General features: G+C 33.0%; 1 protein-coding gene across 1 annotated transcript; it reads left to right on the top strand.

Annotated features, from left to right (window-relative positions):
* The first annotated feature begins 642 nt into the window (after positions 1-642).
* LOC21404923 lies at positions 643-2,558 on the top strand. The gene has a single exon (XM_010089272.2). The coding sequence runs from the start codon at positions 860-862 to the stop codon at positions 2,147-2,149; it is 1,290 nt and encodes a 429-aa protein (XP_010087574.2). The 5' UTR covers positions 643-859; the 3' UTR covers positions 2,150-2,558.
* Positions 2,559-15,829: the final 13,271 nt, after the last annotated feature.

Raw genomic sequence — 15,829 nt, forward strand, 5'->3', positions numbered from 1 at the left:
GAGATGGTCTTATACGTGCACTGTTTGATTTAAACCACATAGTTACAATTCAATAACACCATGAATAGGATACACCAAGGTACTGAAAGTCCTCATTCATTTCACCAAAATGAAAAAATCCCCGTTTAATATACTCAATTATTGAAAATGTTTTTTAAGTCTGATAAATATAATTTTTTCCGTATTCTCGTGTAGCGTCGTTTATTTATGTTAATAAGACTCAGTTCTAAAAATTATATTCTAACACATGTTAGCATTAAGTACCACTTTTAAACAAGTCGAATGTTACACACCTATAAATAATATCACACAGAAATACAAAAAAAAAAACAAAAAATGTACTTATCATACTTTACGAGTACCGGGCTTACGACGTTGCCCACAATTCTGTTGCTCCAATGAAAAGTAAACCAATAATCCCAGCAAGGAAAGCTAGCAGAGAAGATAGCATAAACTGTTGAAACGCGTCAAGGTCAAGTTTTTTCGACTTTTTGTTTGTTGTTTTGTTTTTTTTTTTTGTTTTTTTTGTTTTTTTTTTTTTAAGTCGGGTTAAGTTATAGTATTGGAGAAATTCTGTACTTCCCACTTGGCCACGCCATGTGACTGATAAGTGATGACTGATCGATCCCATCTCCTACTTTGGCATTAAAAGTCTTCGCCTACCCTCTAATTCTTTCTCTTCATAATTTCATACAACTCTCCTCCATAACATTCTAGTATTCTACTTCTCTGCCACCTATAAAACGCCTTTTGCTTCTTCTCACTCTCACTCTTTTCTTTCTCACTTTTGGATCCAATTCAAAGAGCTCTATAATTCAGATCTTTTTGGTGGGCAAATCCGTTTTTCGTCACCAAATTAATGGCTCCACTTAGAAAGGTACTTGTGCTTTATTTGGTTCTGTTATTTTTGGCTTCGGTTCTTCTTTGTGCTTGTTCGGAGAATTCAAGGTTTGTTGGTAGAAGAAAAATGTTGGGAGTAGAGGAAAATGATGATGAAGAACCAATTGTTAAGCCTAAGAAGAAAATCTCCAATACCCTTTCTTCAGAAAATCAAACCAAACTCATCAAAACCAATCTCTCCTCTAAAAACCAAACCAACCCACTTAAAACCCAAAACCTTTCAACCAAAAACCAAACCAAGATTAGTAGCACTAAAAAAACCAATTCCACCAAGACAACAACCTTATTATCATCAAATGCTAGCAGTACCAAGATTGAGCTAAAGAAGCTCAACTCCACTTCCAAAATCAAGAAGCTAAATTCCACGTCATCATCAAAAACCTTTAACTCCACAAAACTCTCCACCAAGAAAATCTTAGATCCCATCTCACCCAAGAACACAACAACAACAACAACCAAGAAAACCCAAAACTTAAAAGCCCAAAAATCAGCTGAGAAAAAACCCATGAAATCAGAAGCCTCAAGTTGGGTTGATCTAGAGGACGAAACCGATTTGGTGTCGGAATTTTCAGATTTGCCCATGAAGTTTCAAAAATCTCTGATCCCGGACTTGGAAAAGATCTCTACCACATCTAAAGCATACCTCAACCAAGCCAACAAGCAAATCACGAAAGGATTCAAACCAATCGTCGGCAACAAATACGCGCCCACCATAGCCTCCCTGGTCTCGTTCGCATTCATACTAATCCCTCTACTCTTAGTCTCTCTTATCTTTAACAGAATCAAGGCCTATTTCTCCCTCCAAAAGCTCCTCATCTTCATCCAAGTTTATCTCTCCATCTACTTCGCAATCCTCTGCTTGTCCTCGCTCGTCACGGGACTGGAGCCGCTCAAGTTTTTCTACGCTACTTCGCAGTCAACGTACATCTGCCTCCAAGTCCTCCAAACGCTTGGCTACGTCCTCTACCTTCTCCTGCTCCTCATGTACCTGATTCTTGTCTTCTCCACCGACTGTGGGCTGGGCTCTAAGATGCTGGGCCTGGCCCAGACCTTCGTGGGCTTCGCCGTCGGTCTTCATTACTACGTGGCGGTGTTTCATAGAGTCGTGCTACGTCAGCCGCCGAAAACTAATTGGAAGGTCCACGGGATATATGCCACGTGTTTCTTTGTGATTTGTCTGTGCGCTAGAGCGGAGAGGAGGAAGAAGGCTTACTTGGAAGATGGCGGTGAAGAGGGCAAGAAGAATTAATTTTTATTTTTATTTTTATTTGTTTGGGTTTCTATTTCTGGTAATAAATTAATCTGGTGGTCCAAATACCACAGTAAGCAGTCTGGTCTCCACCAATGAGATTCTTGGTATACGTATATTATACAAAGTAGAATAATAATGAATTTATTATTAGTCTACTTGATTGGTGGTGACCAGCTAGCTTTCGATTCCATTCCTTTTTTTTCTTTCTTTTTTTCTTTTCTTTCTTTCTTTTGAAGGTTTAGAGTATTATAGGAGGAATTTAATCATGTAAAGTAATACCATTGGCGAAGCAAAGTAATTACAATGGTGTTATAAGCAAAATTAGTGGAAGCAGTTTGCTATACTTGAGTTTTTCTACAATGGTTGTACTATCGTAAACATTATTAAGCATAGAAAAGAAAGTAAGTTCTCGTTAATTTTATAAGTTTTTAATTTTAATTTTGTTACAGCTAAAAATTATAATAAAAAGTCATATTTAATTTTTTTTATCACAGTAAAAAGTTCTCATATAAAATCACATCTCATTTCAAATTAAAAATTTGAATCAACGAACTGGACGATGCTTAAAAAAAATTAAAGGAGATTCTCTGGTACGTATGAAGTATCAATTGGTCAAATTTTTTTTAACCGTTAGATCTGTGTATTTTTTAAATTTTATGATATATTTTCGTAGCAGAAAAGGTCCTAAAAAATAATCATATTCTTTTTTATCTCTTGATTTTTTTTTTTGTGGTTTATGGATTATGTTTTTGTTACTAAGCACAGAACTCGAGGAGTTCCATGCGGTTCATAATGTTTTGTATTTTCTTATCAATGATATTGTTGGTTCCTTTATGGAAATTGAGGAATTCGTCTTATTTAGGATATGTTTAATTTACTAATTTGAGTTTTTAATTCGAGTTAAGATGTGATTTTATGTAAGAATTTTTTATTGTAGTAAACAAATTAGATATAACTGTTTCTGAGAGCTTTTTACTGTAGTAAAACTCGAATCGGTAAAATAAACATGACTTTAATATTTTAAGAGGCAAGTCAGAGTAATAGTTGTTGGATGAATTTTATTTTTACTTTTTAACATGTAAATATTTATTTATTTATTTAGATATTTATATAGTTATTTATTTGGAAATTTTTTTTTTTACATTTCAAAAAATAAACCACACTACTTTTTCCCTCAAAAAAAAAAAATCACACTCCATTGATGGAGTTCTAACTTCTAAAAATTTCTTTCATTAAAACTATTTTGTTAAATATTGTATTTTATTAATATATGTAATATGATTTTCACATGATCTAACGATTTAACTTATGTTTGTTTCAACAATCCGAAACTGTTGTTTATAATTTAAATTGATGTTTGGGAGAGAAAAATTCAAGGATAATTCAAACCATTAACAATGGTTTAAACTGTTGATTTTAGAATTCACCACCTTCTAAATTCTAACAATTCTAATTATTTTCTACAGTGAAAACAATTCTGATTTTATTTTTTTCTTTCTTCAATTTCAAGTTTAAAAATGTCGTAACTTCTTCGTTTTAATTCCGATTGAAATGATTTTTTTAATGTGTTCATAATGAAGAGAGAAACAAATCTTCATCCATATTGCATATTTTTAGATTTCATTTACAATGAGATTTTATAAGATTTGTTACAAAACTCTTATGACAATTTTCAACACTTAATTCAAACACAGTTCGGATTTTATTCCTAATTTAAATTACAATTTATTTGCATATGCAAATATTGATTGGAATCACAATTCAATTCACCACAATTCAAACTAAATTAACAATTTAAATCGTTGAACCAAACAACCTTTTAGAGGGCATTTGGTATGCAGTAATCTTGGGGATGGGAATGAGAATCTGTAAGATTACCACGTTTGGTACAAGAACTCTAATTTTTAGATTACCAGAAAAGTGAATACCATGGGATTCACATTCTCTCAATTTGGGGTAATTTGAATACCACCCAATAGGTTGATATTCAGATGCCCAAGAATATAACTAAACGCAGGAATCTCAGGAATATCAAAAGCACTACTGTTTGTCCTCTCACCACCGAAAATCTCAAAGGCCTCCACCGTCACAGGCCCAACATCGCAGCTGCCACAATCACAGGCCCACCGCCGCAGGCCCTCATCGTCGCGGGCCCCCCACCGTCATGGCACCCATTGCGGGCCTCCCACTGTCCCAGCCCCCACCATCGCAAGCGCCACCTATCTCGACCTCTAATTGTGCTTGTACAGCCTTCTCGTCGGAAAGCCATGCACAAACAACGATCTCTGTTTTCAACGCCATGGGAAGCCCTTGCCCTCCTCTGCAACGCCGTGTGAAGCATTTTCACTGTCGCTTATCGTCAAAACATTTTCACGCTGTGTGAAGTGCCACTGGTTTGAGATTGAAAGGAGAGAGAAAGAAAGAAAGAGCAGAGAGAGGAATGAGCGACATCCATATTTAGTTTGAGATTGAAGATCTGCCCCGTTCTTTTTACTGATTCAAGTTTAGAATTTGAGTTTTGCTACAGTAAAAAGCTCTCAGAAACAGTCACATCTAACTTTTTTGCTACAGTAAAAAGCTCTCACACAACATCACATTTCAACTCGAATTAGCGAACCGAAGGGACCCTAGAGTTTGAAACTAAAAGGAGAGAGAAAGAGCGACAGTGAACTCGTAAATTAATATTCCCAGGAATATGAGAAAATATTCATATGTAGAACCAAACGTGTTAATACTAATTTTTTGAGAATCATATTCTCTTCTATCACTTTCTCAATAATACGATTTTTACCCATTACTACATACCAAACGTCATCTTAATGTTTTGTTTCTATACTTCTTTTTTCATTTATTACCATGAATTTTCTATTTTATTTGTTGTAATGAACGGAATGGACATATCTCGAAAAAACAGCTATATATACACGTTGTGTAAAAAATATTAAATAAGATCAAATTACTTTCTCCAAAATTGGTCAATAGCTGGGACAGACATGTTGAAGAAAATAGAGGACGACCTCACATGACTTTTGTTTTAGTGTTCCTCTAATCAAACATTTAGGTCTTGTTTAGTTTACTGATTTGAGTTGAAATGTAATTTTATGTGAGAACTTTTTATTATAATAAAAAAAATTAAATGTGATTAAAATTTTTTACTGTAATAAAACTCAAATTCTAAACTTAAATCAGTAAAATAAATAAAGCTTTTCTAAATTCTACCTTTTCTCATTGTGTTTATTAAACATAGCAATTTAAATTCAACTTAACAAATTTTAAATAATTTGGTTTGCCATTGTGGGCCATACGACAAGGGAAAAAGGTTCATGTAATTTGTACGTACAGGAGTTTTGCAAAGGGGAAACCAAAAAAAGTTGCGAATCTAGAAGGCTGGTCGGTCTGGTCGAGGTTATTTCTGTCATTTCAAAATCTACCGACGGTTGGGATCCTGTGTCGGTGGCTGTGTGTTAGATTAACGTGTAGCCGACAATTTTGCTCGTGTCAAAGTCACGGTTTCTCGGACTTGACTTTTAATGTTTGTTATCCAACTGTCATGGTCTCGAGCAGCTTAACATGGAGTTATTTTTTGTTGCTAGTGATTAATAACTCCTCCATTTCTTGCTGGTTCTATTCTTTCTAAAATACGGGAAATTAAAATTAATCATTGGATATAATACACTCACGATAATTTAATATTTAATTACTTTATTTAGGTTAATTTTGTATACTTATGTTTTTCTTTTTTTGTGTGCATTATCTTAATTGTTGAGTCAAAATCACTATAATTATTTCATCCAATTAACTTATATTAATTCACTTTAAATAATTTACTTCTAGTTCTAAAATAATATTATTTTGGTCGCTTAATCCTAAATCAAAATTTAATATTTATTTTATTTTTTAAAATAAATAATGTTGATTACTGATTAATATGATGGAAGTAAATTGAATATATATAATATGACGGGAGTAATATTAGTACCGGTTTGAGTCTTTTAATACTTTGTAAGACAATAGAAATAATGCAGAGACGTAAAATAAAACAACACGAGAGAAATAGTATCGCGGTTCAGTCACAACCTACTCCATGGGGCCACGCCCAGATGATGAACAATCCACTAAGAACTCTTTTACAATTCAATTAGACTTAATCTACCCGAGACTCATTCTATAAGAAGACGCCTATGAACTTGTAATTTCCCAATGGACTTGAACAGCGAGATCCCCTCGACTTTATAACATTGGAATCCCTCCAACTAAGTTTTTTCTCTCAAAAACACTCAAATCATCTCTTTTGAATATAAGTGATCACCTCTCACACAACACAGCAAAAATTAATCAGAAGGTGTACAATAAACTGAGAGACTCTTTGAATAAATAGTCAAAAAGTTAACAGCTTGAGGATCTCTTCAAAATAATTCGTTGAATCAAATTTGTTGCAGATCCTTGTTGCAACAATAACTGCAACATAGCTGTCATAGTCGACTTTTTCCAAACCAGTCCGTATCAATCTACTTTCTGCTGAAACCTTCCCAAAATTATTATATGAACCTGGACACGTTCTTAGGAGACAGAGGAAGATCATACAGCTACGAAATCTCCATCAAATATCAATCAAATCAACCTACCATCTTTGGATCAATAGTTGACTTTCAAAAATAGAAACTAAGATAAGTTTCCAGATCTTTCAGGAAAACTTCCATAAAGAACTTGCCAGCTGCACATCTAATCTCAACCACAATTAACCAGCCAATCATTCCCAAAATAATGCTAATCACACAACGAATAGAATCAATACAAAATTCGAGAAATAAACCCAACAATCAATACAAAATTCGGGAAACAAAATCCGAACAATCTCCCCCTTTGGCATTGTTTTGGCAAAACTGAAACATAATAACTTTCGTAAAGTCAGAAGCAAATCGTCTCCAAGAAAAATTCCGCCTGAACTAAAACATCACAGACTACTTACTCCCCCTTTTTGACAAAAATAAGCCAAAATAAAACTGCTGTTGCAGAAGGTGTTGTAACACCTAATGGAACACTTTGTGCAACACTTTCCTGCAGATCACGTTCCAATTCACTGATTTCTGCAAATCGCTCCCCCTGAATCCTCCACGAGTCTTACTCCCCCTGAATATGGTATTCTCCCATGCATATTGCGTTTATCACCTATCAAAAGCTTGAAGTGACCATTACCATAATACTCAGAGTTAGTAGAACATACTTTAAAAGAAGTATAAGCCCCATGACACCTTAAATCAGATTTTCTTACCCACACACGTCTAGAAAATTTATTTTGCACATCAATCTTTGCTTTAGGTGTCCTTCTTGTGAATGCAGAACTTGGTGGATTAATAATCATACATCTTTTTAAAGCATTCAAGTATTTGTAACATCTAGGTCTAATATGGCCAAACAAATTACAATAATGATAGATTAGAACAAATCTGTCTGTGGCTTGTATTGTTATAATATAATATTTCATATGTTATATCTATTTTTGTTATAATTATAATTTTTTTCATTTAACTATTATAAATTTTTTATCACTTAACTATGTGGAATTATAAATTTTGAAACTTATAAAAGTAAACTTCAAATGTTAGAATAATTTAGAAAGGGTAATATCGTAATGGTTATAGCTGTAGTCAGATTTCGTATATCATCTCTTACTGTACACATGGTAATTTAGACATCGGTTGGTCACTAAACGAGTCACCGCGACTCCCCAAACAGGCCAGTATGACTTATCGATCAGTCAACTTCACTAGTTAATCCCACGAGTCGATATGGTGCCTAGGGTAATAAGCAACGAGAGAATATCCTCAACACATTCCTAAAATAAGGATTGGCAACCGAATCAGCCTGAAAAGGAAACAGATTGCAAAAGTAATAAAGTGTACCTAAGTACAGATATCGTTCCACAGAGATTGAGTTTTTGTGAGTTAAACTAAGTTCCACAATTACAATAACTGTAACTTTATCGAGGCAATCAAATTCGAGTGAGTGTAGCAATTAAAACAATAGAATTAAACCAACAAAGCAAGTAAGGAACTAATTTGGAAACAAGAAGGGATCAAAGGAAACTTTAATGGTATTAAGGCGGCTAGGGGTCCGATTTCATCCTACCAAGCTATGCTAATCCAATTCTTAAGCTTGTTAGCTAATTCACTCAATTCATTAATCTTAAGTTTTCGAAAGTAATTTCACTCCCTATCTCGAGTGCCGAGTAAAATAGTATGCACCAGTTAAACAATATCCCTATTAGCCTAACCAAATTAAGCAACCGTTAAGAAACCTAATATTGATTACCCGAATTAATTGGTCTCCTGAACTCAACTAACTATAGGTTGTGCTTTCCCTAATCCAACATGTGAAAGTAACTCTCCCGAACATAAATCCATACATCTATATCTCTAATTCAATAGATAATCAAATTAGACAACAAGTATGGAAAAACACAAATGGATTGAAGTGAAAATACATTAACAAGCATATAGAATCTTCATAACACAGCAACGGTAAAACTACATCAGACCTGTAGCTCTAAAGAGTTTAGCTAGAAGTATTCATCAATAATCCCATAGCATAAACCATAAACAATCCAAATCTCATATCCATGGTCTACACACAATCAAGCAAAATATAAATTCTAGAAGATAAAAGAGGATGGAGAAGAAGGAAATAAAACTCGTTGAAGAACAAGCTCTAAATCTTCAAGCTCCCGTCCAATCTCCAAGCATGCTATCCAAAACAATTGTGGGAAGATGAATCTACAAAGGGAGGTTGAATATCATCTAAAAAGGAAACAAGGATCACCCATTGATGGCCAAATCGCCTAAAGAAATGGGAAACAACTGTGGAGCCTCATGGGCTATAAATACAAGGCATTAAAAAATCCTCAAGGACAAATATTTTAGAGATGCAATAACGGGCCGGCCCGGCCTGACCCGTTCTCCTTAGGCCCACGCGGGCCGTGGGCCGGGCTGACCCAGCCCACAAATTTTGTGGGCCGGGCCAGTCGGCCCGTATAATAATTACCTCGGCACAGCCCACACCACGGGTCAATTTTACGTGGGCCAGGCTGGGCCGTGTCATGGGCCTTAAATGGGCTAGCCCATTCAAGGCCTATCATGGGTTTAGATGAGCCTGCCCATCTAAGCATGTAATTTTCAATTTTTTTATTTTTATTTTTTATTTTTGAATTTTTAAACAAGTTAACAAATATAAAAGTTTGAATAGTCAATGAAAATATGCAAAGGGATATTTTATTTACGATTGCCTCATGAAATAAAAACCTTTCTAAGGAAAATTCAGTGGGACAAAACCTTGGTATGAAAAATAGAGTATAATCAGGATAATTATACATAAGATGTTTACAAAATTACTAAAAAAAGAAAAAAAAAACATGAACATATTATGGGCCTAGATGGGCCGGGCTGCGCTGGCCCATTATGGGCCTAGACGGGCCAGGCTAGGCCGCCCCATCATAGGCCTAGACGACCTGGTCCAACCCGGCCTGGCCTATGATTTTTCATGGGTCGTGCCGGGCCGACCCATGGGCCGATATATGTTGGCCCAGCCAGCCTACCAATATTTATGGGTTGGGCCATGCCATGAACAGTAACGGGTTGTGCCAACCCGGCCTGTCACTGTGTCAGGATGAGCCTGGGCCGGCCCACAAGCCTTGGCCCATTGTTGCATCTCTAAGATATTTGCATTGATCAACCCACTTAAACACTCACGCTCACTTCATGCATATTTTCCCTAGTATTTTATGTATTTTCTATCATTTTTCCTTCTCTGTTATCCCATTCTTCTCTGATCAACTCATTGAAATGATTTTCAACAAACATAGTGAAGTCGGTACCATAGCTTACAGAGGACGTAGCTGTCATTAACGAGTGAATCTCTGTAAATTTTTACATTTCTTTTACTGCTTTACTTTATTTTCTAGTTTACTAACGCTCTCGTTCTTGCAGCATAGCAATCTCTTTAATCAACGACTCTTAACTCAGTCATTGACATTTAATTTAATCAATTATAAATTTCACCCTCTATACTTATGTTAAAAAAAGTTGATATATCAATTAATAAATAGCTATCAAATATAAAATCCAACATTTGTTAGATAATAAATTTATCACAAAATATAATATTTGTTAAATGGGTGTGTCTATTGACTCTCTTATTTCTACTTTTCACACAATTATTTTTCACAAAATTTGCTATTACTAAATTATCCATTAATGAAATTACTATTAAGAACAACAGCATTTAAAAAAAGATACCTTAAAAAAACTCTTTCTTTTGTTATTATTATTAATCTTTTAACAGAAACCACTTTAACCAGACAAGTATCTTTTTTTTTCTAATGGGGTAAAAACCACGCTTTGTAAATTATGTTCTCGTTTATTTTATTGATTCGAGTTTAAAATTTGAGTTTTGTTACAGTAAAAAACTCTTTGAAACAGTTACATCTAATTTTTTTTCCTATAGTAAAAGCTCTCATATAAAGTCATATCTTAACTCGAATTAAAAACTCAAATGAACGAACTAAACCGAACCTATTCTTTACAAGTATTGCATCTTGGTGAATAGCCCATTAAGATGCAATGTATAAAATAACAGGAAACTGAGTCCTTCACTAGTAGACACATGCCCAGTTTTTGAGAAAACTTTAAACGCAAAAAACAAAATCCCCACCAAATAACTCAGCCATATTGTAATAGGATAATAGTGAGTTGCATAAAATTCACAGTCATAACACTCGGTAAAAGTATTCGAAACTGGTGGTGGTTCATGATCGGAAGGGGAATGATTTGTCTCCCAGTAAGATTTTTTTTTAAAATAATTTTCTTCAACTACGGAGAAGCAAATTTGTTAATTAATTTATTTTTATTATTTTAAGTAGAATATCAAGTGATTTAGTTGTAGAAATTTTTTTAAAATTTTTTTAAAAATCTAACAAGTAAAATTAAGCGTGCTTTAAAAATGTGTATTTAAAAAGTAAAATAAAAAGAGGCAACAAACACATCCCTCTCAAATTTAACATAAAAAGTAATATTGTATATTGTAGAGTGAACTTTTTTCACTTAAATATTAAAATTTGACATTGCCACGGCAATTTGATACTGCAATGGTCAAGAGCACACTTATGCAACGATTCTCGTGGGTCCGACAATTGAGTGTGAGTGCGTGCAGCAATTAACGAATGTTAATAAAAACCCACTTTTTTAGGTGACAAAGCAATTAATTAGCAGTCTCCCCACTTTTTTGATTCTGTTTATTTTCCTTTTTTGAAGGGGAAAAGGAAAACGATCTTTGCAGTCTCCCCAAAATTATTGATGTCGGTGGCAATGATACTATTATTAATCCTAACTCATAAAATTTAATCTATAGCATCTTGACTTCTGTTATGCTTCAGACCGGAATCGATGACTAATTAGAGTTTAAGAAGTTATATAAAAAAATGCAAATAACCATGTAGACCTTTAAAAAAAAAAAAAATCAATGGCTATATATGGCTATTGCTCGATGAAGGGCCGAACCAAAAAAGTGATGGGAGCCGTTATATAACTTTAACAGTCATTTGCACAATTTAAATCATGACTTGAGTTATATATATGAGAAAAAAATATTGTATTAAAAAAAGTTAAATTTGAATTTTTATAAAAGAACATACTGTACCAATATAACTTGAATCATGAAAAAAACAAGACCTAAATTTTGAGGGGGAAAAGGGTGGGCAAACATATCATTTGAGGTATGTTTATATGATTGTACTAGAGTACCGTATAATATAAATTAATATGGAAGGTAAATTAATAGGGTCTATATCATATTATTAAATACAACTCATTTTATGCGTATGATATCGTATATATTATTTTATAATGGATCTATGATTAATGTCGGGGTGGTCACGACTTATTGTCGGGGTTGGACCGACATAGAGTCATACCGCGAATGGAGGTCGGGGTTGAACCGACATAGAGTCATATTGGAGTCTATAAATGTTTAAAAACTTAAGGGGACATGATACAAATTTATATTTTTTAAATATAGCATTTTGATCCCTTAATTTTTACAAAATTATCTTTTACCCTAAAATTTTTGTAAAATTATCCTAATTTTTTTACAAAATGACATTTTGACCTCAAACTTTTGAAAAAAAATTCTATTTGACCCTAAAATTTTTGAAAACTTACATTTTAATGCTACAATTTTTAAATTTTAGTACAATATGTCATGATACTAAACACCGTATTATATTATAATAATATAATATAATACAATATATATTATACAATACAATACAATATACATGACCATAATATACCATCCAAAAGCTGAGAACTTATGAAATGCATTACCAATAATCAAATAGACGATACAGTAAATTTGCGTGATCCAAACGTGAAGCACATAAACAAACGGATTCGAACGCTACATTATATGAAACATAGTGGAACACCCTGTCAAACCCCTCACCCACATATAAAAGATTCCTAAGGAGAACATTAATGGTTCGTTTGGAAGGTGGGTTTGAACCGACTAGAATTCAAATTTTGTGAGAAAAAAATCCTATAACAAAACTTTTGAATTCAAATTTTTATGAGAGAAAATATTATTTAAATTTAAATTAGAATGGTTCAAAGTTCAAACCCATCATCCAAACATACCCTAACCAAAATAGAAAGATTAGCCGACTAAATCAGATTTTCTAGATCCATTTTAAGAAGGTAGAGCAAAACCCAATAGTTTTTCAAAACATGAAATATCTGTCAATTGTATCAATAGTTTTTCTAATGTCAATTTTTACGTTCTTGTTACACTAAGGGCATGTTTATCAAATCATAAAGAAATGTAATGGGAAACGTAATGAGATTGGAAATGAAAGTAAAGTAATATGATTAAGGTCATTCATTTCCTTTCAAGTGTTTACTTGCTATTAGATAGTGTAATGAGAAACAATCATATTCCCTTTTTTATGTTTACTAAAATTTGAAATAACAATGTTATGTATGTAATCACTAAAATATCATTTTACACAATTTGATAATAATTGATTATATAACAATTCATTAAGGGTATATAAATAAATTTAATATTCATTCCCTTTGACAAGAAATTAATACTAAAATGGTGTAAGAATTGACATTATTTTTCCTCATTATCTATATTATGTAGGGCCCATTAAATCTCTATTACTAATTTTTTAAATAAACTTATTATTAGATGAAAAAGAAAATCACTCTCACTTTCCCTTTCTCTTTAATGCAAAGTAAATATGCCTTAAATTCTTTTTGTCAAGAGCATTAATAACACCTTCAAAAGCCAAAATAATGCAATCGTGAACTTAACGATTCCGTGTGGACCCAAATTGATCTGAGAAATAACTCTTTCTGCAATTTTTCCCTATCTACGTGCAAAAATTTTTAGATTAATTACAAATATTCTCTCTGAATTACAATTTTTTTTGTAATACTTTGTCCTCTAATTTTTTAAACGTAATATATGTTCTTTTTTAACAATAAAATATTAACAAAAAAAGCCGCATTCGTTAGGTTTTTAACTGAAATTGACATTTAATTTACTATTTTAATTATTTTACAGTTTAAAATTTAATTTGAATTTAAGCTAGTTTAAATATTAAAAAAATCATAAATTTTTTTATTCTACCAAAAAAGATTTATAAAATTTTTAGCTTACATTCAATCAATAATAGTTGTATCATTATTAAAACTTCAAATTTAAATTTAAATTAAATTTTAAATCATAAAACAACTAAAATAACTCTAAAATAACAAATTCAGTCAATTTCTGTTAGAAAAACTAATGGAGGGATTTTTTTAAAAAAATTAAGAATAAAGTGTTACAAGGGGATAATTCAGAAAAAAATTTTATAATTAATGTAAAATTTTTTGGTAAAAGTTTTTTAACAAAAAAAATTATCAACAACAATGGGGTGAAAAGAATCAACAGATAAAGCTTTTTCAAATTTTTACTTGAGAACGGTAAATTAAAATTAGAGTTCAAGCTATGAGGACAACCTGAATCATGATTCATGAGATTAGAATCATGAGATTATAACCATTTTTTATTTACGTGTATTTTTTATGAGAGAAAACACTGTAAGGAATCACGAACCATGATTCAAATCATGGTATGAATCCTCTTACCAAACGTTAGTGATTACAGAGCTGTTCTTTTGTCGTTTTTGAGTTAGGTGACTTGAGTGTAGATTTTGAGTTGAGTTTAAGTTATAACTTGAGTTGAAGTTGTAACTTGAGTTTGTGTTTGGTTGTGTACATTTGAGTTATGGTTTGAGATAATAATCTTTTTGAGTTTGTGTTTGAGTGAGTCAAAACTTAAATTTATATTTAGATAGTATTTTAATAAAAACTCAATGCTGATGGAAAATTTTAATAGGGTATATGGGTGGGGTTTTATTCATTTTTTCATTGTCAATGCATCGAAAAAAAAAATCATCTCAATCAGAATCAAAACGAAAAAGTTATAGCATTTTTAAGAATAGAAAAAATACTGTTCATTAATTTGAGTTTGAGTTTCTGAACTCGAGTTGAAGGGGAAACTTGAACTCGAGTTTTAGTCCCAAACTCGAGTTCAAACTTAAAAGAACATGAACTTGAATAAAGTTGTAACTCGAGTTATTTTTTTTGAGTTTTTAACTCAAGTTTTGGGCTGCCGAACAGCCCCTACGTCATCTGAATAATATCCCAGCATTTCTGATAAAAGACTCCACTAAAACCATGATCACACTACAACAAAAAAGGCCATTTACGACGACATTTTTTGTAATAACATTTATCGTCGCAAATAATACAATATCGTCGTAGTTACTCCCCGTTAAATAAAATAACCATGTCGTCGCTAATAATTTAAATGTCGTCGCAAATAATTTTGGAGCGCAAATTTCAATGGCGCGGATTTTTGCCGCCAAGGTAATCCATTTTTTGCGACGACAAGTCGTTGCAAATAATAATATATTTGCAACGACAATGTCGTCGCAAATAATTTCATCTTATTTACGACGACATTTTCTCTTTGTCGTCGCAAATAATCTTTTCAAGATTTTACCAAAAAGCAAACACAGGAAAAATGATTATTTGCGATGACATTTTACATTTATTTGCGACGACATTTGTCGTCGCAAATAAATTCATGTTATTTGAGACGACATTTTCTCTTTGTTGTCGCAAATAATCTTTTCAAGATTTCACCAAAAACCAAAAGTGGGAAAAATGATTATTTGCGATGACATTTTACGTTTATTTGCGACGACATTTGTCATCGCAAATAGTTTCAGGTTATTTACGACGACATTTTCTCTTTGTCGTTGCAAATAATCTTTTCAAGATTTCACCAAAAACCTAAATGCGGGGAAAATGATTATTTGTGACGACATTTAAACTTATTTGTGACGACAATGTCGTCGCAAATAAGTCTGATCTAATATACCCTATCTTCTTCCTCTTCATTTTCCCCCGACGCTTTGTCTCTCTCTCTCTCCTGCTAAGTCTCTTTCTCTGCCTCTTCTTCCCCTGGCCGCCGTTGCTACCTGTCATCACCGACCCTCTCTCTCTCTCTCTCTCTTCCCTTCTCTCTTCTTCCCCTCTCCGGCCGCCGCCCACATTCCCGCCGCCCCCGCCA

Source organism: Morus notabilis, unplaced genomic scaffold (assembly GCF_000414095.1).
Source record: "Morus notabilis unplaced genomic scaffold, ASM41409v2 Scaffold697, whole genome shotgun sequence".
Classification (NCBI taxonomy): Eukaryota; Viridiplantae; Streptophyta; class Magnoliopsida; order Rosales; family Moraceae; genus Morus; species Morus notabilis.